Source organism: Ziziphus jujuba, chromosome 5 (genome assembly GCF_031755915.1).
Source record: "Ziziphus jujuba cultivar Dongzao chromosome 5, ASM3175591v1".
NCBI lineage: Eukaryota > Viridiplantae > Streptophyta > Magnoliopsida > Rosales > Rhamnaceae > Ziziphus > Ziziphus jujuba.
Window position 1 is genome coordinate 8,371,469 of NC_083383.1, and position 24,438 is coordinate 8,395,906.

Below are 24,438 nucleotides of genomic sequence, written 5' to 3' on the forward strand. Positions count from 1 at the left end.
TAAACTATATGCCTGATGAGGTAGATTAGGGCGCGGGGGGCTAGGCCTTCAGGATAATTCCAATAGAAATAGTTTCTCAAGTTCTTCCACATTTCCTTGTTTCCATAATCATACTCCATGTATCTCATAATCCTGGCTGGCCAAATGTCAAAGCTATTATCCCTATGCACTATGGAATATTTATTTATTTACACGCTAGTTTTGGTGAATGTGTCATCTACATTCAAAACTAGTTTACAAGGTGCTGTTAATGCTTGAAGAACAAAAAATGGCAAGAAGCTCGGGGAGGGAAGAGAAAGGGTTGCTAAGAACGTACTTGTTGGAATTTCATTTTCTCTTTTGAAGATTATGGCTCTTCTTCTGCTTCATTTGTACGCAGTAAAAATTAAATTAAAATTTGGAGCTATGATGTGGCCTACCACATCAATTTGTTCAATGATTTTTATGCTTTTTATTTTTATTTTGTTTAAGGATTGGTATTCACCAAAATTGGCATCTCTTTGTCCCAAAATGAATTTAAACGAAGCATTCCATATTCAAGTAGCAAGGTGTCAAAAATATATGCATTAACATAAGGAAAATTGCAAGCATAACCAGAACATGTTCAGCCAATTTAAGGGCGTGGAGTCCACAGAGTGGGATTGTTGTGAGGTTATAACACCATGACCGTCAAAACGAAAAGTCCGGAAGGCATAAATTTCCATACGATGGAAACTATATCCTGGGTAGAAGGGTTGGAGGATCAGAAGGAACATCTGAACTTGCCTGCCAAGTAAAACATAGTGTTACTGCCACTGAAAGTCTAAATAAGCCAATCTCAAATTACCAACAACAAAATAATTCAGCAACAATCCAAGCACTGATCTTAAAGAACTGTGCCATGTCATAAAATAGCCATGGCCAACGATATCTTGAAACCATCACTATCATATTTTGCCGTTGCAACAACTACAACCAAAGTAAAGTTCCATTTTAGTGATCGCATTTCAGGTAATTTTAATTTCATATCTGAGAGATTTAGAAATACTGTTGATCTCCAATCTAAGCTAAACACCATGGGCTACCATCCACAGTATTTCTATTTTGTGGATACTATAAGAGTGCCCATTTATTATTATTATTTTCGTTGGTTGTTTCGATATTTTTAGCTATTTTTTATACATACATAAACATACATTTTCATATATTTTTTAATTCCTTTCAAAATAATGAGGCCTTGCGTGTACCTGTAGGTATTTTGTTAACAACATTTTGGTACTGAAGTTAAAGCCCTCAACAGGTTCTCCTTTGGTACGAGATGCATGAAGTTGCTTTCTAACTTGATTAGCTAGTGACTGCATTCACAAACAAGGAATGATACAGTAGATAAAAATTACAGGAAGAAGAAATGTTCAAGTCAGGCAATTTCAAAGAGCAAAAATTATAAAGAAAAAGGAGATTATACAAATACAAACAATAAATTTTTCACGCTATAGAGCAAGATACTAAATTTCCTAGGTAATACTAACCTTTCCTAATTCAACTCCCCACTGGTCAAAAGAATTAATGCCCCATATGAAACCTTCCACAGCAATCCTGTGTTCATAGATTGCCAACAGCTGGATACAGACAAGAAATGATATCAGGATCAGCCAGTGTGTAAATACAACTTTTCAAATGAAAATAGCTAGAAGAACCAACATGCCAATATATAAGTTCGTAAAAGAAAAGCAGAAAATGTCAAAAATTGAATATAAAATATTTGGACCTCAGTTTGAGCTCAAATTAGGAAGCCCGCCTTACGATCAGTTAGAAAAAAATAATTACAGAGAATTTACAAGTAAGTATAAAAATTTGAGTTTCTTAAATACTTGAAACACATGCATGAAGAAAATTGATAAAGAACATAGTAGAAATCCCAAACCTGTCCAATATTGTAAGCATTCAAAGATGGAAGCAAAATGCTGAGTGAAGGTCGATTTCCAGAAAATGTCTGTAAAACGTTAAGAATTAGTACTATTTATTTAACCTGTCAGCTCCTGAAGAAAGCTAATGTGCATAGAAGATCTGAAATAGTTACAGAATTTGCACTATTTATTTTTATTTGCAAGCTGAGAGGAAATTACCTTGTGAGGAATAAGATGCTGCTGTACATTCTCCTTTTGCAACTGTTCTGCTGTCTACAAAAACTGACTTTTGGTTAAAATTTTGGATCACTGGTGGATGTGTCATCATAAATCATATGTAGTATTTAGTGTTGTAGCAGTAGCAATAAAAGTTTGCAAAATCATTTCATCTTCTAATTTCTATAATTAGTGTTTCTCTTATTATCTTTATTTTTATTTTTATCTTTGTCAGATTTAGAATGCAAACTGAAATTCCTAGTGACCTCGTACAAGATTTTCAACTTGTTTCGAGAAGTAATTCAGTCCAGCAACCATTACTTTGAGTTGGGAAAATGGGCCAGTGGATGTTTGCAGGGGCAAAAATAGATTCCAAATGGAATTTAAAATATTTAACTGAACCATTCCCCAAAATACTTTAAATGGAAAGGGGATACAGAGACATCCACAAAGAACAAGAATAAAACCCACCTTCCCATATGCAAGGGCATCTGGCTGTGCAAAAAAGTTAGACATGAGCTCATCATGGTTACTGACCACTTCACCTGGAAAAACAAAAAACAAAAAATTTAGGCCAACACTGGAGTACAAACTTTTTTTCTCTTTTAAAAAAAATTTGCTCTCTTCAGGTTGTGATTAGGAACCTTTCAGATAAACAGGCTGCTGACTCTTCACGATGCCAATAAAATCACAAGGAATAATGCGTCCCTGGAAGAACCATATGAACATTAAGAAATTGAGCTTAAACCACATCGAAAACTGAAGTTAAGCTTAGAAAAAATTTATTGCTATCTACTATCTAGACTTGGTATAGGCTCTGTGATTCTTCAAAGATGATCAGAAACTGAAGCTATATTATATAATCATTAGTAAGGTAACAAAAGGCAGGCTGAAATTGATCAGGATAGTAGACGAATCTTTTAAAACCAACCACCAAGTGAGGGAAGGATATAAAGGCAGTTACAATTATAGCTGCCTGTAATATTAACTTCGAATCTTTTAGCAGTCATATGAATGTTGTAAATATATGATAGAACAAGTAGATACCTGGTGAATTAATTGGTAAAAGCTGTGCTGACCATTTGTTCCAGGCTCCCCAAAGTCAATTTCACCAGTCTCATAGGGAAGTGGAGTTCCATCAATTGATACACCTTTTCCATTACTTTCCATGCTAACCTACACTTGGGAATGTGATGAAAAGTATAAGAGCATTTAAAATAGCACACAAGCGGTGTGATGTGGTAAACTCACCTGTTGAATGTGTGGCGCAAACTTCTCCAGTGCTTGGGAGTAAGGTAGGATGGCCTAAGGAATACTGCAACTCTCAGTACAAGGTGGACAGTAAAGAGATAATATTCAAGAATTCTTAGTGAAAGGCAGTTAAAAGTAAGCACTGGAAATAGATGTAAATACTCACTCTTGCAGGATAACCATGAAATGAAACATTCCATACGCTTAACAAGCCTAAAAGCACCTGATGAACAAATTGAATATTAATAAACAGACTACCAATTATATCATGAGCAACATCTGCCATCCAGCATACTGAATACCTATTCAGAACTATCAGAATAACATATAACCAAACGTGAATTAGCAATGTGGCCTAGGTTTAGGCTTGTCAATTTAGCACACAAAAGGGTCCAACTAGGAAAGTTCCTTAAACTGGGAAAAACAAAGGAAAAAGAAAAAAGGAAAAAGAAAAAAAAGAAAAAGATCTCTCAAACTTGACCCTAAAGAAATAACAAAGTTGTGTAGATAACGACAAGAACCTCTTGGATGAGATCCATTCTGTACACAGGTGTTTCTGTTGCCTATGGTACATCATACTTGGTATCTCTGATTGGCAACAGTGGACAATGACAATAGTAAAGTTATTAATTTAATGAAATTCCAGTACTTACAGGTATATTTTTCTCATATGGTGCCGAGTTGAAATGTTGATCAATGCTTGAAGCTCCTTTTAAGAACCTTTAAGCAAAGAAAACAAAACATTATATTCAACACACTGAAACCATTTAATTTCACAGAAAATCTGAGCATTCAAATAGGTAGAAAACAGGGACTCTACTTTTTGGACATAAGCATCTAGTTGATGAAGCACTTAATAGAAAATCATCATACTCTTAAATTTCAGTTGTATATGCTACATGCGGAAAGGGCTATCTCACTTTCTCTCAGTTATTAGTCAGTGACAAGAAAGTATCTCTTAACAGCCAATACCTACATCTAGCAACCAAGACTGCATTTATTTTACAATTGCGACCCTGTTAAAAAAGAATATATTAATCCACCTTTGGCATACAGTGAAAATTTTCTGGCAAAAAAGGTTTAGATTGTTTCTCACGCCATTGGAACTACAATGTAAGATTAACAAAACAAAGATGAGGAGGAATGCATCCACATTTGCAGAGATCTTAATGTTTCAGATAAAACAATGGACAGAAAAGCACAAACTTTTGTCTCCCTTTCTCCGTAGGTTCCATCAGATGGAGAAATATATTCAAAAGTTCTAACTAATCTGTACTAACAGCTGGAGTGAAGCAAACCTAACTACCACAAATCTCAGATCAATTACAGTATAACTGCAGCAATAAAGAGTTACATACTTCTCAACAACCGAGAAACCATACTGGAGAGACAAAGGCAAAACTCCAACAGCACTGCAAACTGCAACCACCAATTCAAATACCAATCAGATATTAGTAAAATACAAATTCCTTCAGGAAAAGACAAATCACTTACCGCTATATCGGCCACCAACCCAGTCCCAGAATGCAAAAGCATTATTAGGATCAATACCAAACTTTTCTACAAGCTGTTCATCAGAAATAAAAAAATAATAAAAAAGGGCAGATGATGCAAACAAGCTTTACATATAAAAGAGAATAGACTAATTACATGATTACAAAAGAACTTATAGAGTCAAATCCTGATGGATTATAATCATATTCATAAACAAAGCATATGTCCAAAGGAGGGATCAAAACAGCTCAAGGTTGGGACTGATTGTAATCCTAGTATTATACCCCATCTCAATAAAGAATAGTCCTTATATGCTAGCAATGATTATGTGTTAGCCTTTCCAATCCCTATAAAATATACAAATCAGAAATATAAATGCCCATGCATAAATTATAGATGAATAGGCAAGACCTCATTGCATCTCCCTCTATCTCTTCTTCATTTTTTTTTTTTTGGCTCTATTTTGTAAGAATTGGTTTTTTGGATTGATATTCAGATTAGATAAAAGCTCTGCTCTGAAAACAGCAATAGTTTTGCAGCTTGAAACCATATAAATTTCCTATATGTTAGCAATGTTGCAAAAGAACTATGATCCTACGTTCATAAAACTCGAGGACAACCTTTTAGCATATAAAAAACCATCAATCGAAAACACATGCAGCTGTAAGAATAGTGCTGACAGCAATATATCAATTACTCTGGTGGACAGAAAGATAGCATCAAAGCCATCACACTGAACTGAACTGGAACTGTATATATTTCCTATCTGTTGGCAATGTTGCCAAAGAATTATGATCCTATGTTCATAAAACTTGATTAGTATAAAAAAACCATCAATCAAAAACACATGCAGCTGTAAGAATAGTGCTGACTGCAATATATCAATTACTCCGGTGGACAAATATAGCATCAAAGCCATCACACAAAATGATTACCGCAAGATTAGTGCTGACTGCAACCATATGCTTTGCTACTGCTGAAGGCCTGGAAAATAACATTTCAATCATGAGAAAGAAGAGGAAATACAAGAGGGGGAGAGAGTTCAATCCGACATACTATGGACAAAATTATTAGTTATTCATTGAATCTAGAATCAACCGCTGTCAATTTATGTTACAATTGCACTGACCCAAGAGTAGCTGAAATCCATTCCCTAAGGGTCCGAGCATTCAACATGGTTTCAGCTGTTGTAAAAGTCTTTGAAACTACCACAACTGCAAATGTCAGAAAACAACCCAACAATGAGAACCCAAAAAAAAAAAAAAAAAAAATCATCTTATGGACAGCAATACTTGAACAAAACTAAACACAGAAGTATAATTTACCAAGGGTAGTTTCAGGGTTTAACCCAGTGATATTTCTAGCAACATCAATGGGATCAACATTAGCAAGACTGCAAGCAGAAGCACAAAGAAGTTAGGTCAACTAAAGATAATATACTATGATTGTCCATTGAGTAATAATTATCTAAACCAATATACAACACCAGAGACCAGAAGCAAAAGTCTATGTGAAAAAGATCCATGCAAAGGATTTTCTGCTTGGATGTGATATATGACACATTGAACCTCTTAGGTGACCACAACATATCTTATTGCCTGCCGAATGTTAATTTGCCTAAAGTTACAGAATGTATCTGAACTATGCTTTCTTCCTCACCCTCCCCCACCACAACCAAATTTTTGTGAATATGCTATTCTACAAAATCATACAATATCATTTAAAAATAGGTTGCTGTCCAAATCTTCAAATTGTGCATGCCTCTTCCAAGATTTATGAACAGAATAAACTTTCAAATACATCTTGTTGTCCAAATCCAGTTGAACCCAAAACAAAGAAGCTGCTATCAAAACTAAATTGTGAGCTTAAGGTGTTAAAGCAACATTGCTAAACTGGAAACAAATGTCACAAGGGAGTTGCTCTGCTTCAAAATGAGATATAATGTATCATGTTATCTGTCACTTATGAGATAAATACATAGTACGACTAAAATTATAGCATTATCATAAACACTTACAAACGGAGTTGGCGTCCTCTTGCTGATTCAATAGCCTCTGGATCTGCAAGTTGTAATCAGAAAACCATGAATGCCATGGATGTTTAAATTACACAAGCTCAGTATTGGTCTCACCCCACGCAACAAAGGAAGGAAAAAAAAAAAAAAAAAAAAGAGTATGGGGGAGGGAACCGCATAATGGAGCTGTAGATCGCATGAATTATTGCAACCTGTTTGAAGAGCAGTGTGCACAAACAGAGGACCTAAGAAACTGCCACCAATTCCTACAGCCACAACATCCTTCAGTGCTTTTCCCGTGGCTCCAACCTACCAAAATTTTCCATAATCTGAGAAATTCAAGTTTTATATTTCCAAAATGAAAAACTAAGAGCTTCTGGTACATACCCACGAACCACTGCGGACCCTCTCTGAGAACTCCTTGATCTTGTCCAGAACCGACCAGACATCTGAGACCACATTCTTTCCATCACTCTGAATAACTTTGTCCCTCGGAGCACGAAGAGCTACATGAAGTACTGCTCTATTCTCAGTGCTGTTTATCTGAAGAAAAAACACAGGAAATGCAAAATACTCATAAAATCAGAAGCTAACAAATTTTAACTTTACAGTAAATCTTTACAAAGCTCTCAAATGGAAAGTTCGTAATTGTTGCTAAATTAAATATTGAAACCAGTAAAATAAAAATTGTCCGTATATCTCACATGGTAATTCATTAAAATAAACTTAAACTCACATGCTCTCCACTAAACATGAGGTTAATCTTTTGTTTGAGATTTGCTGCCTGCATTTTGGTGAACAATGATTAGACAAACTATAATTCCAGGTGCTGCTGGTGTGGGGGATAGGGTGGGTAAGGAGAAGTGGAAACGCTACCTCTGCTAATTTAAAGAGCTTTCCAATGGTTTCAAGTGTTGCCTGCTGCCGTGAGTAGTCCAACAGAATCCCATCATATTCACTACAAATAATTGCACATACAGATATTATACAGTTGAGCTTTTTACATAAAATTGATATATTTAATACAAAATCATTGATATACTCCATGTTTAGCACAGTTCTAAACAAGAACATATATAATAGAATTAGAGAAGCTTCAAGGTTCAACAGGATGATCATACACCATCATAGCTTGGGAGCGCACAACATCATCCATCAAATCACGTAAATGGTTCTTTTTAATGTTCTCAACATGGGCCTGCATAATGATTGCACATTAAACATTAGATTCAAATTTTAAAATAATTTCACATTATACTTTGACGAAGGTGCCATCTTAGTTACCTTCAAGTCCTTCCAAGGCTCAGTGTCACAGATCAGAGCAGATGAAGCCATTTAAACTGATTTCTAATCATTAGAACAACAAAAGTCCCCAAGTCAAACACTGTTACAAGATTGTATGATTCATAAACACAAGTACAAGAATTAGAGAATTTTTTCTTGCAGTATTTGGGGAAAAGGAAAACATAAAACTCCTCTAACGTACATCAACTCATTAAGGAAAACCAAGATTGGGATGGAAAAATTAATTTAAGACACCCTCCAGCGTGCCATATCAATCCACGAAATCAATTTTTTGATCCACAATAGAACATGCTTATAAATCAGCCCCAAGTACCACAATGCTCCTTTGAGCTCTGTCTGATTGCCAAGAAGACTGATTTATTGTGACAGGAGATTCATTTACATTTTTTTTTTAAATTTCTTTTTTCTGGTGTTATATTCATTTTATATTTTACTATCCTGTTTCCCAAGGAAGCGAGAATGGACTACTTACCATTTTGTAATCCAGATTATAAAAATATCTGAAAAATTAAAATTTCAATCTTTCATCCTTAACAATAACCAATCGTACCGACTCTATCATTAAGTTGTTTGTTGGATAAAAATAAAAAGAAGAACGTATCAATGGCACAAAGTCTATATTTTTATCAAATGAATAGCCTTGAAGAAAGTAAAGCAAAATCCTGTTCGATCATCTAACCAGATTGTCAAGGAAAAAAACAAAAAAACAAAAAAAAAAAAAAAGAGAAAAGACAAACAATCGGGCGTAAAAGAAACGCGACCGAACAAGCAGAGGATTTGTGAAGAAAAAAGTAAAAGCAAACAAAATGATAAACAGAACCAAATCCATATGAACGAAAAAAACAATTTTCTTAGCAACCAAACGGCATATTCATTTTCATCAAAGGATAGAAAAATGACAGATTATCAAGAACAATGGCACATAGTCCATATTTTCATCAACTCGATAGCCGAAACTAAAGCATATTCATTTTCGATCGTCTACCAGATTTTTAAGACAAAATAAATAAATAAATAAAATCGATCATCATAGATAAAAATTTCAACATCGATTTCGACAGTGCCAACAAAATGTGCAACCTGAAACCACGAGAAAACAAAAACGAAAACAAAAACAAAAAACGAAAAAAATAAAAAAAAGGAAAGCAAGGAGAAAAGCTAATGGGCACGGGGTATACCTGAAAGTGATAAGCCCGCTGAAAATAAAGAAAAACCGAAAACACAAACGATTACTTTGATCGGACAAAAGAAGAAAGATTTATAGATTGGAAGTCTTGGAAGTACCTATTATAAAAGTTGTGAGAAGCTTCCCTCCCCAACACCAAGTGTCGTTGCCACTGGCTTTTGATTTCATTATTTGGCAAGTCGCACGCCACTCGCAGGGGTAAAAAGGATATTCTATTTCAGAAAAAGAAAAAGAAAAAAAAGAAAGAAAAATATTCCAAACTACGGCGTCATGGCCGCTGGATTTCAAATTTTCAATGGACATATATTTTATATTTTAAAATATTAAATATTCTCAATAAAACCATCCAACACGACCCATGCTGGAAGTTGAAGGCCACACTCCGTGATGAACATCTTAAGCCATATACAGCCACGTAGCACTGTGGGCGCCATTTAAGCCTTTCCATCACTCTCGCGCAACACAACGGCTTGTGCCGATACCGAATTCTTTTTAATATCGGCGTGACTGATAATGACTCTTTGAACTGAAATTTTGATAAATCGATTGAAGACATTAAAATAAATAAATAAATAAACAATGCAAAAATAATTAGTATTATGGAAATCTACTAATTAAAAAGTAGTATATTTTGCCATTTTATAGAACAATACAATTTTCTTTATTTTTATTTTACACTTCGTTTTCATATGATGAAAACCTTGGAACATAAAATTATTTATTATATAAATTATGTTTTTATTCAGATTCACGTTCCAAATATAACTCAAAATAATATATATATATATATATATATAGAAGATTAGAAAAAGAAAATTAAACAAAATAAAAGTTTCTGTACCATCTTAAACGGGTTCCACTTACACATACAGTTATATCGACATTTGATCTTCCAAAGAAACAATATAATTCCCATATATATATATATATATATAATCTAAACAAAAAATAATTTCCCAGCTAAAAACCATTCGATTGACATAATTTTCACTCTAAATTAACCCTGTAAAAAAAATAAATAATGCATTTACAATGTAAAATTTGTATAAATCCGAATTAAATAAACGAAAACTACGATCTATTTTGGCCTGTTTGATGGTTGTTCTTGAGGGGCATATAACTTGTTCACTTCAGGTTCCTGCTGTGATTTCTTCTTCATTCTCATCATTCTTTGTTTGTTATGTATCACCAGCTCTCAGCCCTCTATAATTGACTTCTCCGCAGCTTTTGGTTTGATTATTGCTGTACAAATACCAAACACTAGCTGAATCAACATCAGAACAATCTCAAGGACAAAGTTTGTAGTAAAAATAACAAAGTCTGAACTCCATGTTCTTTATTGCAAAAATACCATCATCCTTTTGACACTGCAAAGCTGCCAATTCTTCCCTGAGGAATGGCTTGTGCTTCCACTGTCGTCAATACCTGGGGCATTGTCATACCTCCTGAGATGACAATTTCTGTACCACATAAAAACCAAAATCCAAATAAACCTTAAAAATATATGGTTGGAGAACGTATGTGTGGTTATAAATATTTTGTATAACAAAAGTTTATACCAATTCCTTCTCGGACAGACAGATTGGGTCGTAATATGTCCTTGCAATTGATAAGAAATATATCTCCAATGTAAAGGTGGTTTGAAGGCACATAAATGCAGCAGAGTTCTTCATCGCCTGTGCTTCTCTGAAGAATAACCGTGGAAGTGATAAATCCGAATGCATACTCCCCAATACGTGGATGCCTTATAATTGCCACTTCTTTGAAAGCATTAGAGCTCTGATCTACATAGCAAATGTCAAACTGTTTTGAGTAAGTTACAGAGCTGGGAAATTAAGATTGCTCAATATTTCCGCATTTAGTCTTCACCTGGTGATATTGCTGCACTTATTTGCTTCGAGGCTGAATAGATATAACTTACAAGAGGCATTTTCTTAATGAACCATTCCCCAAGAGTGAGAACAGAAGCTCCTAACCAGGATGACATGAAAATACCAACCAAGAATATGAAGGTGATGGAGGTAACAAATCCGAGACCTGCACATTTCACATGTAAAATAAAAAGACGGTCAGTAGATTAAGCAAAAACATGCATAGAAAGTCTTTGTTTCCAAATTGAACTTACTAGAAAATTAATCAGAACAGATGGTGATGAGAAAAATGTCTGTTGGGAGCTCATTCAATGTGAGTAATGCTATGAAAACTCAAAGGGAAATGATAAATTTCATGCAGCTCAACCAAAAAAAAAAAGTGATTTAACAACTGTGAAAACTAGAAAAAGTTTGCTCTTTTAGATCTCAAACACAAATAAATAAATTCTACTTACCAAAAATATTGATCCCCAGATGATTATAGATTGGGGAGAAGAAACCATCGACAAAGTGAACGAAACCCCACGTTATGTAGAATGTGATGGCTATTGGAAGAAGAATGACACTGAAAAGAGATATTTTTCACAAATCATGTTACATTTCTGAAGTAAAATATCTACCAATGTAATGTAACCATAAAGAACTTCAATAGCTTAAATAATATTTTTTAACGGTTTAAACTTAAGTAAAGCCTTCATCCAAACTAATTGCTGGTGGCTACCTGAATTGTTTTTCTGCAGGATTTGTTCATAAGCTTTGACTAAGTTTTACACTTGCTCAACCTATTTTATCTCCCTTTCTTATCTGGACTTGGGGTCAGCAATGCTAAATATGTTGCACAACACGAGGAGGTAAAAAGAGTTTCAGTATAGCCATAGAGAAAATAAAAGCCATTTTAGCCTTTAGATATGTGGTTCATGAAGTAAGAATTAACCAATTTTCTATATCCTATAATCTGATTATTTCAACTCCAATCACAATGCATATCCAACATCAAAAACCATCTTCAGCTAGAAGTAACTTTTTACGGACATCTTTGGAGGAAATCTTAAACATAATCTTGCTTCATGTAGAAAAATATGCACCTCATGCCTTTATAAATCCCAATATCGAATGACAGGCTATGCAAATTTAATTCCAGTAACACAGGTTCGAATTGTTTCAACACTAGTACAGAAATCAAAGTAGCATAATGGCAATAGAACTGCTTCTACAAGCACCCTAACAGCTTAGTGCTAAAACAATTATCAAATTTAGATTTATCACCACAGGATAATCAATTGAAGCATCAAAGTCGACGAAAGAAGCAAGCAATAAAACAGCCAATCAGAGCAAACAACCAGCTTTTGAACCACTTACAGTTTTTTAAGAAGGGAAGCTAAATTTTCATCATTTTCTTATTATTATTTAAGCCAACAATTTCAATTTCATAGAAAAATTTGGATTCTACTGTCAATCCAAACAATGCAAACCTTCCATGTCTACGCCAACCAAAAAGAAAGAATGGCAAAATATACATACACATGCATATGTAATTGAACAGAGAAGAGCTTACCATCCGGACATAAACTTTTTTGAAGCCCAACTCCTAATGACCTTAGAGAATGCCTACACAGAAAAACTTTATTTAGCATAAACATGGATATAGTTAGTCTAAAGGAAAAGGTAGCACGCAAGGACATGGCTATTAAAGTTTATTTTATTTTATTTTTATTTATTTATTATTTTTATTATTGTTAATAATTAGGAAAATCATGGTGTAGTAGATTCTAGAACCATTTATGCTATTTTCAATGTATAAAATTGGCGTAAATCTGAATATTTATTCTTTCACAAAAGATTATAAATTATATTCCGAGTCTTTCACAGAAAGATTTAAGCACAGAAAAGAAAATGCCTAGAAATTCCACCAAGTAATCAGCAATATATCAACCACCATTTTCCTCGTCTTTTCCATAGAATCGAAGGCCAAAAGCAAACCAGAAAACGTGAGATTAAAGAGAGAAGTAGACCTCTCGGCTAGAGTGATGGCCCGGGGTAGTAGTTGGCGTAGCCGATGGAGAGGAGGATTTGGAGCCTCCATTTTCAGAGCTTCCTGATGCGACTGGTATGAGGAGCTCTAGATCCCTCTCCCTCTCCCTCTCTCTACTCGACATTTTTCTTCTTCTAGTTCCAGATTCGTATTTCGGGGCCTTCCGGTTTTTCTCTACCTTCCCTCTATTGACCCCGCGATTCAAACAAACAACGGATCCAAGTTTGTTGGAAATACTTTGACCCACTTTTAACCGAAATTTGAATTTAACCAATCAGATGGTTTCAGACCCGTTTTTACTTACAATCGCTGGGTTTAACCGGTCCCACAGTACAAATGTACAAGGACCCTAACATGGACCAGCCCACATTTTGGACACAAACATTTTCCATTAATTTGAAAAAAATAATAAAAAAATAAAAAAAATAAACATTTTCCCATTAAACGACGTCCATAAGTCTGCCATTGCAAAATTCATTGAAGGAGAAAAAAAGAAGGGAAACAGAAATAAAAATGAGAGGAAAAGTTTTAAGATGAATTTTCCTCCTTAGGAAACACAGAGTGGAGCTTACGTCGATTTAGGTGAACGTTTGCAAGAGAATTCAAGGTAGATTTCGATTAGGAATTTAAGAACCAACCACATATACATCTCTTACAAATAGCATTATATAATTACTTCTCTTACAGATCAAATGTTACAGACAACTTACAAAGTATATACGCAGGAAAAGTTTTCCAGACTTGAAGTGAATATATATATATATATATCAACAGTTTCACAAGCATCGCAAACCATATCCCCTACATAAATTTATACACATATGGAAAAAAAGAATCAACATTCCTAACTAACCAAAACGATGCCTTGCCCACAAGAGAGGAGAACAATAAGAACATGAACATCTTCTAAATAGCAGATCGGGTGAACGCAGAGAGACCAACAACACCTTTATTTAATAAACGCTAAATGCAATTGAAGTCTCTGCTGTTTCAGGTACTTCCAGAAGGGTAAATGCATCCATTGTAACCTGCAAAAAGAGAAAAAGGAAAAAAGCCCTCGTTTACAGTTCGGAAACTTACTCTTTCTAAATAAATGCCGATTCATGTTGGAGAAATTTAACTTACTGGGGTTGTTGGAGGAGATTGTGGCAGTCTGTACGAAATCACAATTCCATGGATTCCGACCAGCAGTTTGATAGAGAAGGTTCATGGCATAAGCAGCGTGCGATGCTACCGTGTTTGGTTCAAAACAAGCACCGCCAGGTTGAATTGCGCTGCAGTCAACCCCATGTCCACAAACATAATCCAGGTTTGCTTGCAATTGAGCGTCTGATACTCCAGCCTTAGGCACACACCACACGGCCTTTTTCTGGGGCTTTGGCGCTGGATTGTTCACCGGGGTTTTTGGTGATGGATTATTCACTGGGGTTTTTGGTGAAGCTACTGGAGGAGCCTGAAAAAAGCAATACCAAGTTAATTTTTTTTTTTTGGGTAAAAAAAAAAAAGAAATTAAATAAATAAACCACATTGAATTAATTAATCATTTAATTTAGATTTTGACCTGGTTAGTGCTCTTAGAGAGACCAACATCGTAAGTCATGGAAAGGTCAGGCTTGAATAACCCAAAGGCTCTCTCGGAAGCAGGACCAGGCTTCAAGTCCTCGTCATATAAAGCGAAGAGGTAGGTGTCCACCGATTTCCCAGGCATGAGTGGAGTTCCAACTTTGGAACGAAGATGTGCAATCAAGTTACCGTTATAGGCTTTGGCATTCTCTAAACTTGGGCCCACCTCGTTGCTGTCTCCTTTGTAGGGCCAGCCCGTTTCGGCAACCACTATCTCAACGTCCTTGAAGCGCAAAGAATTCAACGCGGATCTCACCCCATCCAACTGCGCATCGAACATATTCATGTACCTGATATTTGTGTTCGGGTCGAACCGCCCCGAGTTGGGTTGGAAAAGACAAAATGCCAACGTCTCGGGTCTCGAATCGCTCGTGTAAGCGAAGTAAGGGTACGGGTTTATCGCGAATGGCGAACCGGTGGCGTTGTTAAACCCTAGCAGCTCCTTCATCACAGAGTCCATACCTGGGTGGAATCTTCCAGAAGACGGTGGCTCCGATTGCCTGAGCACCGCCATGGAATGTACGGTGGATACCTTGATTTTCCCGCCTAAGGATGCGGAATCGAGCGCGTTCTGGACGTTCTTGATCGCCGGAACCAGCTGAGTCACCAGGTTCTGGTCGTTGGAAGTCATGACCTCGTTGCCGACGGTGATCAAGATGATCTTGCTCGCCGGGTAGAAGGGGACGACGTTGGTGTTGACCCAGTTCTTGGCGAAATTCGGGTCGGATGCGAGCGCCGGGATGTCACCGTTCGCGGCGCCGATGACGATTCCGATGTCGGTGTTCGCTAGGGCTTTGATGATGGCCGGGTCGGATCCGTACAGTCGGACCTTCTGGATTGAGGTGGATTGGAGTAGCTTCGCGGTGGCTGATGGTGGCGGGAGGTTGTCAGCGACTTGGCCATAGTTCACGCCGATGAATGATTGAGAGTCTGCAATAATAAACAGGTTTCAGTTGTTTTCAATTACAAAGGTTTTAGATTTATACGTTCTATCCTGAACGGATTCAAAATTTCCTTTTTTTCTTTCCTTATGCTTTCTTGGCTACCAAACAGAGCATTGGTTTTTCTTTCTTCGGTCAGTTGTGGCAAACGGCAACGAATTAATCAAAAAGCCAATAGCATTTAGTTAATTAAAATAATTTATTATTCAAACCGAGCAATCGTTTTTCTCTTTTTCTTCGAATAAAGAAAATAATAGTCGATAGGAAAATGAATTTGACACTTACTTGCGAGGCTAACAACCAGTAAGAAGCTAAAAAGGAAAGAAGCTGAAGTAAGAGGAAGCATGATGTCCACAGCCGACGAAAGCTCTCTGTTTCTCTCTGTGTTTCAGAGTCGGAAGAAATAGAGTGGAAAGCGAGAAGGTCAGGGGGCAAAAACGTAAAGTGAACTTGCGGTGGGCTATGTTTGCTTTATGAAAAGTAATACCGCACTGAGAAGTATGAAATTCCACGGGTGTCACCGCTCTTTTATCGACTTGGAAACCGGAACCTGTAAGTTTTCTGCCGTGGTTATGACGCGTAGTGTGATAGAATGAAAAGTTTAATAATTTTCAATAATTAGAGACAAGAATATCAAACCAGAAAGAAAACCTTTTGTTTTTAGTGCACGTAAATGGTTTAGTTCGGGATTTTTATATTGTTTATGCCTTAAATTTTAATATTATCTGACTTCCCAAAAAAGAAAAACAAAAATAATCGTATGTGTTTGAAGTGACGTAAATACCCATTCTATATGACCGTTAAGAAGACCGTTAGATGTAGAGGGACTCATGAGCTGTCGATCCGAAGCATAACTCAATTTGCACGTGGTCCGAATCCGACTTATTAGAAATTTTGTCGGATTCTACGTACATACACTAGTAATTCATTAAAAAAAAAAAAGTACATACACTAGTAACACTACCGCAATCCGTAAGCCTAAAACCACAAGCAAACAAGAATACCGATCCTTCTTTTTTTAAGTGACTTTTATGGAGTGGGAAGTAAATTGCATCTAATATCATGAAGAAGATGAATTGATGAATTTTCTTCATTGGATTCCCATAATGCAGTATTAATTCTCTTATTTGGCTTTCGTTTCCCAAAATGTTTAAGTTCCTTGTGTCTTTTGAAGCTTTTATATTTAAAACTTTATGGCATCAAAACTTTTCTAACTAAAGAGTAGGATACTGCTAGTATGGAAGAAAAATATAGTGCTATTTTTGGATTTTCTTAAATGATCTTGCCAATCCAATAAGATAAACAATAGATTTTCAAAATTGCCCCTTGTTAAAGTATAGCAATATCAAATCACACTTTAATTAGAGTTTCCCTAATCGAGCACTTAAAAAGCTGAAGTCACAGCAAATAAATAAATAAATGAATAATCTACGTATAAATAATAGCATTAATGGTCCTATTAGACCTCCTATAATGTCAATATCAAAATTTTAAGTTCTTTGCCCCCTTCTTTTGGCTTTTGTGATTCCTTTCAAATTTTCTCTTGGTCCGTAGCTCTATACAAGCTATAAGAATTTCACAAAAAGACAAAGGAGAAAACCACTAAGTAATATAAAGTTTAAATCTTTCAAAGTCATTAGCTCTTTTTTGTTATTTAATTAATTATTATTACTATTATTTTGAAGAAAGATATTTGCGCTTTTTTTTTTTCTTTTTGTTGTTTTTTTTTTTCGATAAATGATATTTGCCCTGTTAGATCATAGGTCTTCGGCCCAGACCATACCCTATGTTAGAGCCATTTTTACTTCCCTATTAAGCAACAGACTTGGCATTGGTGAACGTAATCATTTTCCAACACATAAAAAAATAAAAAAATAAAAAAATAAAAAAATAAAAAAAAATGAAAAAAGTGGGCAAGGAATAACACAATAAAAAAGAGAGCTTCTCATACAATTTATTTAGGGTATACAAAAGCAAAGCCCAAAAAAGGTTGCCAAACTTTAAGAAGTTTGGTATGAGTGGTACCCAAGTTTCCTCATAAACTGGCAATGGAAAATATCATTTAAAACGTCAGAATTTGTTCTTTCCCATTACCTACTCGTTTGCCCCCATTGCTTTGCTTCTTTGAGCACGTCGCTGTTAAAAAAATATATACTGCACCATACAAACTATCTAGAAAAGCTTACAAAGTCTACATACTGAAAACCTCCAAACTCCAGCCAATCCAGCACTACTATTTCTCACTTTTAGACCAACAAGCTTAAGGAAACTCGGAGATCTTTATGCGTGAAGTGTCCTTTAGAGAGCTCTCAAAAGCATGCACCTTTTTCCAATGGGACCGGTTTAAAACGCTTTATTCAGTGAGCTTCTTTATTTGTATATTCCTATGCTTCTTCCACATTCAGAATATTTGTTCTGCAAGGATGCTTGCAGCTCTGACGCAAAAAGTAAAAGCTAATGAACTGATTGCTTGTAACTGTCCTTCTACACTCTCTAGCATGATTGAATTGATTTTTTCTTTTCTTTTCTTTTCTTTTCCACGGTACGTACAATTTTGTTTTGTTTTCACAGCATACATCTAGATTGATCCTATTGGTCAGCTAGAGAGACACGATGGGGCATAATAATCGTGATTCAGAAATTGCAAACCTAGTTCCCTGCCATTCAGTCCTCTTGTTCTCCAAATTGTGGAACTCTCTGTAACATTGAAGAAGAAATCCTGGCAAAAAGAGTGTTCAAATCTCCCAAAAATGAGAAATAGAGCAAAGGTCAAGAATCAACATCTTAATTAAGCGAAGATCACGAGCACAAAAAGTCGAGACTTTGAAGCATTGCAGGTTATTGAGTAACTTAATTAAAGCAATCAATGTCATCAGGTTCGCCTTAGCATGATGTGCTGAAAATGGTATTAATGACTTTTAGTATGTAAAACATAGTTTCATAGGTATCCAAGTCTTTTGCATAACAAATATAGTATGGAAAGAAAAACAGAAATGGAGTAGAGAAATATGATAGATTCAAAAGAAAAAATTACATATTTGATTTGGCAAATCCTCCAATTCAGAATTACATTATTAACTTATCCAATACAAAAACCAAAAACGGCCAAGCGATTTTTTTTTTTTTTTTTTTTTTTTTTTTTTTGGTGGGGTTGATTAAGGAAGATAGAACTACGTTTTAGGGAAATTTGAGGCTGTTCATTGTAAAAGATAAATGAGAAACTCTCAATTGAAGAAAAGATCTATTGTTATCTCATCTAGCAGTCCATTGAGCACGTGCATCTCCACATCCTTTATAATCTCATCTGTTTCAATAAATGCAAACATGGTTTCGTTCCAGCCCAAATCCCACATAGAATTCAAGTCTGGTTCTTTGTTATGGACATCAATTTGGAGCATCCTTGGCAGGTACTCTTCGACTTCACATTCCTCTCTCCCACTCCTACCGTAAAACTTCAATTTCTCAAAGTCTTTGTGCAATTTCTTGACCAATTCATCAAATGTTTCTATCTTAATGAAACTTATCGAGACCTTCGCGCAAGGATGAACAATGAGCTCTTGCCTTCTTCCTGTTCTTCTCATTAGTTCATATCCACATTCTAATGTAAGCTTGCTGTCTTCTCCTTGGTGGCCTTGCCCACTATAATGAAGAACTCCAGTAGAAATTTCCAGTTTGAAAAGTGCTTCTGCTGTGTTAAGGAACAGTTGGCTCTTAACAAGTATTTGCTTCAGGTGGTTTTCGCTTTCTGTCAGCAGCTCTAGTTTGCTAGATTTGGTACTCCTTTGGTGCTTCTGTTGTGATGGGTTGGAGATGTCCATGGTAGCTTCTTGGGTTCCTGTAACTTGAAATTTAGTGAAATTTGACAATAATAACATACTGACATGAAGAATGTGACTAAAAGACTTGTAATTTTGGAAGATGATTCTTACCATTAAGTTCATCCAACGCCTGTATGCTACACTTGAGCTCTTGACCTCCATTAACAGGTGGTTGATCTTGCTGATCATTAGGTATCGCGTTTTGGCACTGTATAAGAGCAAACATAGTTTAAGTTCAAATTCAATTATGGAATACTTGAAACATTTTGTATACAAAGAAGTAAAGTCCATTTGTATTTTGGATGACATCTAGAGATATGGCTCATATTGTAATTATTTTTAAGCTTATTAAGTAGAAACTTACAGTGTCATTGGAAGCTGAAGTTTGAGGTTCTTTTAGGCTTTTGCATTCATCTTCCAAAGGAGTAGCTTCTTTCTGAACTTGTTTGGCCGAATTCAGCGGTTGATTGCTTGTTCTTGTCCTGTTTGATTCTGCTTCTCCATGTCTTCGGGCTCTAACATGTTCTCCTCCATCATAGCTGCTGTGTTTACCATGCATTCTGTGTTTTACTTCATCAAGAATAGAACTTTGATGTTTCAGTGGCCTTGCCAAATTGTTGACAGTTCCATTTCTTCTGGTCGCTACTTCATCGATTCTTCTGGGGGATTCTTTCTTATTCACTTTTGTAACTTTCGCCTTTTGCGCGACTGCTACTTGTACAGGTTTCTCCTTTACAACTGGTGAAATATGAGCCTCTTTCCCTGATACTGATTCTGACTCTCTTGGAGATAAGTTTTGGTCTGAATTCCAATTCATTGAATCTTTCATGTGGATGTTAAACTCAGCTGAACTTTTATCTGTGACCATATCATCATGGTGTTTGCCATTTGGAAAGCCTTCAAATTGGTTTGCATTAGTAGGTTTCTTCAAACTTTTCCTATTTTGTTTGGCTTGGTTCATCTGTGGATGATTCTTTTGCACGTTTATTGAATCATGGATGGGTCTTGATACACTCTTGGACATCAATTCGTTTCCTTTTTGTTTTCTGACGGGAAAAGTTTGTTTTGCATTTAGCTGCTCTCTTTCATCTTCTCTTTGCTTCTTTTCCTCTTCTACCTCTTGTTTTCTGACCATGAATGGCTGCTGATATTCCAGATTATAGTGTGAATTCTTTTGATTTCGAGGTAATGGATAATCAGCATGGTTCTTTTCCAGTTGAAGCATCCTAGCATTGAAGCCTGGCTTTTCTTGCAATGTAGGTGCAGATTCTGAACTGTTATATGCATGTGCTACCATCTGTGGCCGCATATCCTTCGAAATTAGTTCCTTGGTTTCAGCTTTTCCAGTGCTTATCTGTTCCCCATGCTTCTTGTTGTCCTGTTTTCTTTCTTTTTGCTGATTATCCATCCGGTTTGCAGTGTTCTGTTTGAATTGGGCAACGTCGGTTTCCTGCTTGTCTTTTTCAGAGCTTAGTCTCTCTGATCTTGTCACTCCTTTTATCCCCGACAAAATTTTCCAGTGCGGTTTTTCATCATGAACCACCTCAAAGCTGACATGAGCAGGCAGATATTTCTCTCTTTGCATCACAGAAGAAGTTTTCTGGACCTCAAGATTCTTGTTGTCATCCATAATCTTTTGTTTTTTGGGCAATGCTAAATTCTCCACGCTTTTAGTCCTGAGTTTAGCAGGCTTAGTACTTCCTTGTGTGGCTTGCTGCAATGCCTTCCCTTCATTTTTTTGCTTGGAACGAGAGTCTTTCTTTGTGGTTGGCTTTAAGTTTTCACTTTCTGGAAGCTCATCTAGTCCCATTAATTTTGCAATCACATTTGGAATCCTTCCCTTTTCTGCTTTTGACTCCAATGAGCGTGACTGATTCTTATTTTCTGTGAGTGCGGAAATGCTTTTGACGTCGGATGCAGACGAGAATGATCGGCTGTGAGAATCTGATCTAGTGGTAATTACAGCTTGCTTTTCACGGTTGGACTTTGTACCTACTGTGGAGTTAGAAGCTAGCAGCCTCTGCTTATGCCCTGTCTTTTCAGGTTCTTGGATTCTATGTCTTGAAGGTTTGTCAAAGGAGAATCTTGGAAGGTCCAGTTGCCATTGCTCAGCTACTTTCATCGTGTCATCTTCATCATCATCTTCGTCATCATCCAGCAATTTGATTTGATTTTTCTTCCGCGGGTTGATCATATACTCTGAAGCTTCCTGAAGATTTACAAGCATCTTCAGAGAGGATTCCAAATCGGTAGCCCCTTTCAATAGTTGTTTCCCAATTTCTATTGAGTATCTATCAAAGTTAAGACCATTAGAGCAGGCTCTCAGGATCTGATTCAATCTCTGTGCCCCTTTTGATATTTCTTCAATTTGGAGATGAGAAATGGCAGGGAATGAGCTAGTTGAAGACCTATGTCTATCAATCACAAGGCTTTTTCTTTCCGACCTTCCAAAGTCTATGGAGCTCCTGCCAATTTGCTGTAGAAATCCCAGCATTGAATTTCTGGTGGATGAATCTATTCTTCTGAGTTTTCCTCCATTATCAAGTGCAAAAGCCAATGCCATTGAAAGATCTATTTGCTGTGGGCTTTGACCCCTTCCATAAGTTACAATTTGATTCGAAGCTTCTCCAACATAGGATGATCTATAATTTCCACTTGACCTGTTATGAGCATTACCAGTTCTGGAACCAATCTACAGAAAATTGAACAGTTTGGCTAAATGGTTTTCTCCCTGGTCGATTTCAACTAATAAACAGATTATGCTAACTTCAGGTATCATAAAAAACTTACCATTTCATGTGTTCTTGTACCGCTTGTCCCTCTATAGTTTTGCTTGGCATAAGAATATGCATCTGTACAAATGATCACATAATGGCAGTATAAAGGCATTAACCATATATGAATGAACTATTTAAGCAATTACCATGTCCAAGGTGCATGATTGTGTGAAAATAGACTATTTCCAGCCATTATGATATATCTTTTTATGGAAGAAAGAATGGAACATATTTTTGGAAAAAAGTAAGCAGCACCTTAATTCTCTCTCACTTTTCCTTTTTCCTGTTATTCTTTTGGAAGTAAAATGATAGGAGAGAAACAAGAACAAAATCAATGAGAATTTGGTCTTATAGTCAGTGAGATTAACTTCAAATAAAGAATCATGGCCTCCTGCACAATCTTCAATCTGCAACCTCTCCCCAGCCCTCTCTTTTTGATTTCAGAAAAAATATATTAGTGTACCTTCAAAATATCAATCACAACTACTTATTGATATTTGAATTTGTGAGACTAGCTAATACAGTTTTATCAAATCTTAATGTGACTGATACTGAAAAGTTAATGATCTTATTAGATAATTTGTTACAAATTTATCATAGCTATACTCTTGTCTTTTCATCATGGAAAATCACTAGGAAGCATTTCCTACTTGCATATACATTTGTTATATTCTTTATTGGTCCATTTTTAATGAGTTTAATTATGAACATGTGAGGGCAATTTTATGGAAATTCTTGGCAGGATCATATCTTTATAATTTTTTCCGAGATTGTTAAATATTTATTCGAAGCTTCACATAGAAGCTTGTGGTGCCTTTCGTCGTTGCTTGCATTAACTGCAAAAGTATCAGAATCAACAGTAAAGTTCACCATAGAACATTAGAACCTAAAACCAGTTATGAGCTTGATTATGAAGTTGCTCAAATTTCCGACCTCAAGAAGAAGAAAGAATTCCTTTATCTTTTGGAAGTTGTTTGATATTTAATTTATGTTGTTAAAACTGTATGACATTTAAATTCCTATATAAGTTTGCCTCATTTACATTATAACAATGAAAATGCATGGCTATGCAAATATTTCAAGAGAAACTTACCTATGGCCATTTGGCTTGAACGGTTTGAACTCTGAGATGCAGCCATTCGTTCCTTTCGAACTCGAAGATCATCCAACAGCTTCTGTGCGAAATCCGATCTCTTCGCCATGCTGGGCATGCAAACTTTGCCACTGGTTTTTCTTTCTTTCCAAAATTCTACAAAATGGTAGGCAGTGTTTGCATTGGTGTCTGACTTATGTTTTTGTTTGTATTTTGTTTTTCGCAGGAAAGAGAGAGGAACTTCTATTTTTCTTTTTTTCTTTTTCGGTTGGGAGGATTCTTTCAGAGGTGGGTAAGGTGGCCGGTCCAGTCGAGAATAATAAATTGGTGCATTTTTTTAAAGAAATAAATTTGTGTCATAGAAGGTTGACGTGAACGTTAGCTCTCTATGTTTTCTCTCTGACATTTGAGAGTTTACTGACTTTTATTCTAATCTAAGCAACGACAGGGGTTTCAAAGGGCTTCTCTTTCAAGCTTTTTTTTATTACCATCAAACTTTGTCTCAAATTTGTTTTCCCTTTTTTTATTTCTTTAATGAATCATCGTCAGCTTCTCCAATGCTGCCCATGCAACTTGTATCCTTCCATCAAGATTTAGAGGAAAATGATGAATTGGTGGATGAAATCTTGGCTACAACTCTCTGTTTCCTAGCTCTGTAATTGGCGGTTAGAATTTTTTTTTTTTTTTTTTTAATATTGAAAACAAAATCATTAAGACTTGAGTGCATGATCGTATAACACGTGGCACTTTTGTTTTTATTATTAATATTGTTTTTATTATTTATTTTTAAATTGTAGTCGGACATCTACATTTTCAGAGTTGGTGGAGTGTCTTTGGTGGTTTTTGTGTATCAAGGAAAGAATCGTTTACGATTGCGAACATTGGGCCTCGCTGCGTCGTACACAAAGCTGCAGATATGCTATACGTTTAA

The 24,438-nt window shown here is 35.9% G+C and overlaps 4 protein-coding genes across 10 annotated transcripts; all 4 read right to left on the minus strand.

Annotated features, from left to right (window-relative positions):
• Positions 1-511: 511 nt before the first annotated feature.
• Positions 512-9,610, minus strand: LOC107420275 (glucose-6-phosphate isomerase, cytosolic 2B). Of its 4 annotated transcripts, none has more exons than XM_048475256.2 (25): positions 9,451-9,610; positions 8,348-9,246; positions 8,146-8,208; positions 7,983-8,059; positions 7,738-7,819; positions 7,598-7,645; positions 7,249-7,404; positions 7,074-7,170; positions 6,865-6,907; positions 6,173-6,240; positions 5,977-6,061; positions 5,783-5,831; positions 4,848-4,920; positions 4,712-4,772; positions 4,007-4,073; positions 3,520-3,576; positions 3,354-3,407; positions 3,150-3,278; positions 2,747-2,810; positions 2,574-2,647; positions 2,106-2,159; positions 1,904-1,972; positions 1,509-1,598; positions 1,227-1,334; positions 512-765 (listed from the first exon to the last, which is right to left on the minus strand). In XM_048475256.2, the coding sequence occupies exons 3-25, from the start codon at positions 8,194-8,196 to the stop codon at positions 715-717; spliced, it is 1,707 nt and encodes a 568-aa protein (XP_048331213.2). In that variant the 5' UTR covers positions 8,197-8,208; positions 8,348-9,246; positions 9,451-9,610; the 3' UTR covers positions 512-714. The 4 variants fall into 4 exon arrangements, with proteins under 4 accessions (XP_048331213.2, XP_015884682.3, XP_015884683.3 ...); XM_016029196.4 differs by lacking the exon at positions 8,348-9,246 and adding an exon at positions 9,345-9,362; XM_016029197.4 differs by lacking the exon at positions 8,348-9,246.
• Positions 9,611-10,212: 602 nt separating this feature from the next.
• On the minus strand, positions 10,213-13,777 carry LOC125423042 (protein LIKE COV 3-like). Its single transcript, XM_048476148.2, has 7 exons — positions 13,236-13,777; positions 12,779-12,831; positions 11,679-11,788; positions 11,222-11,389; positions 10,912-11,136; positions 10,704-10,812; positions 10,213-10,594 (listed from the first exon to the last, which is right to left on the minus strand). Exons 1-6 carry the CDS (start codon positions 13,377-13,379, stop codon positions 10,706-10,708), a joined length of 807 nt encoding a protein of 268 aa, XP_048332105.2. The 5' UTR covers positions 13,380-13,777; the 3' UTR covers positions 10,213-10,594; positions 10,704-10,705.
• A 122-nt stretch (positions 13,778-13,899) lies between these two features.
• LOC107420213 (glucan endo-1,3-beta-glucosidase 7) lies at positions 13,900-16,458 on the minus strand. The gene is made up of 4 exons (XM_016029110.4): positions 16,105-16,458; positions 14,817-15,808; positions 14,381-14,708; positions 13,900-14,283 (listed from the first exon to the last, which is right to left on the minus strand). Exons 1-4 carry the CDS (start codon positions 16,163-16,165, stop codon positions 14,246-14,248), a joined length of 1,419 nt encoding a protein of 472 aa, XP_015884596.3. The 5' UTR covers positions 16,166-16,458; the 3' UTR covers positions 13,900-14,245.
• Positions 16,459-17,590: 1,132 nt separating this feature from the next.
• Positions 17,591-23,790, minus strand: LOC107420177 (uncharacterized). 4 transcript variants are annotated; one of them, XM_048475125.2, is made up of 6 exons: positions 23,508-23,790; positions 22,670-22,844; positions 22,428-22,489; positions 20,002-22,329; positions 19,749-19,845; positions 17,591-19,660 (listed from the first exon to the last, which is right to left on the minus strand). In XM_048475125.2, exons 3-6 carry the CDS (start codon positions 22,428-22,430, stop codon positions 19,044-19,046), a joined length of 3,045 nt encoding a protein of 1,014 aa, XP_048331082.2. In that variant the 5' UTR covers positions 22,431-22,489; positions 22,670-22,844; positions 23,508-23,790; the 3' UTR covers positions 17,591-19,043. The 4 variants fall into 4 exon arrangements, with proteins under 4 accessions (XP_048331082.2, XP_048331081.2, XP_048331080.2 ...); XM_048475124.2 differs by having other exon boundaries at positions 22,670-22,877; XM_048475123.2 differs by lacking the exon at positions 22,670-22,844.
• Between the last annotated feature and the right edge of the window lie 648 nt (positions 23,791-24,438).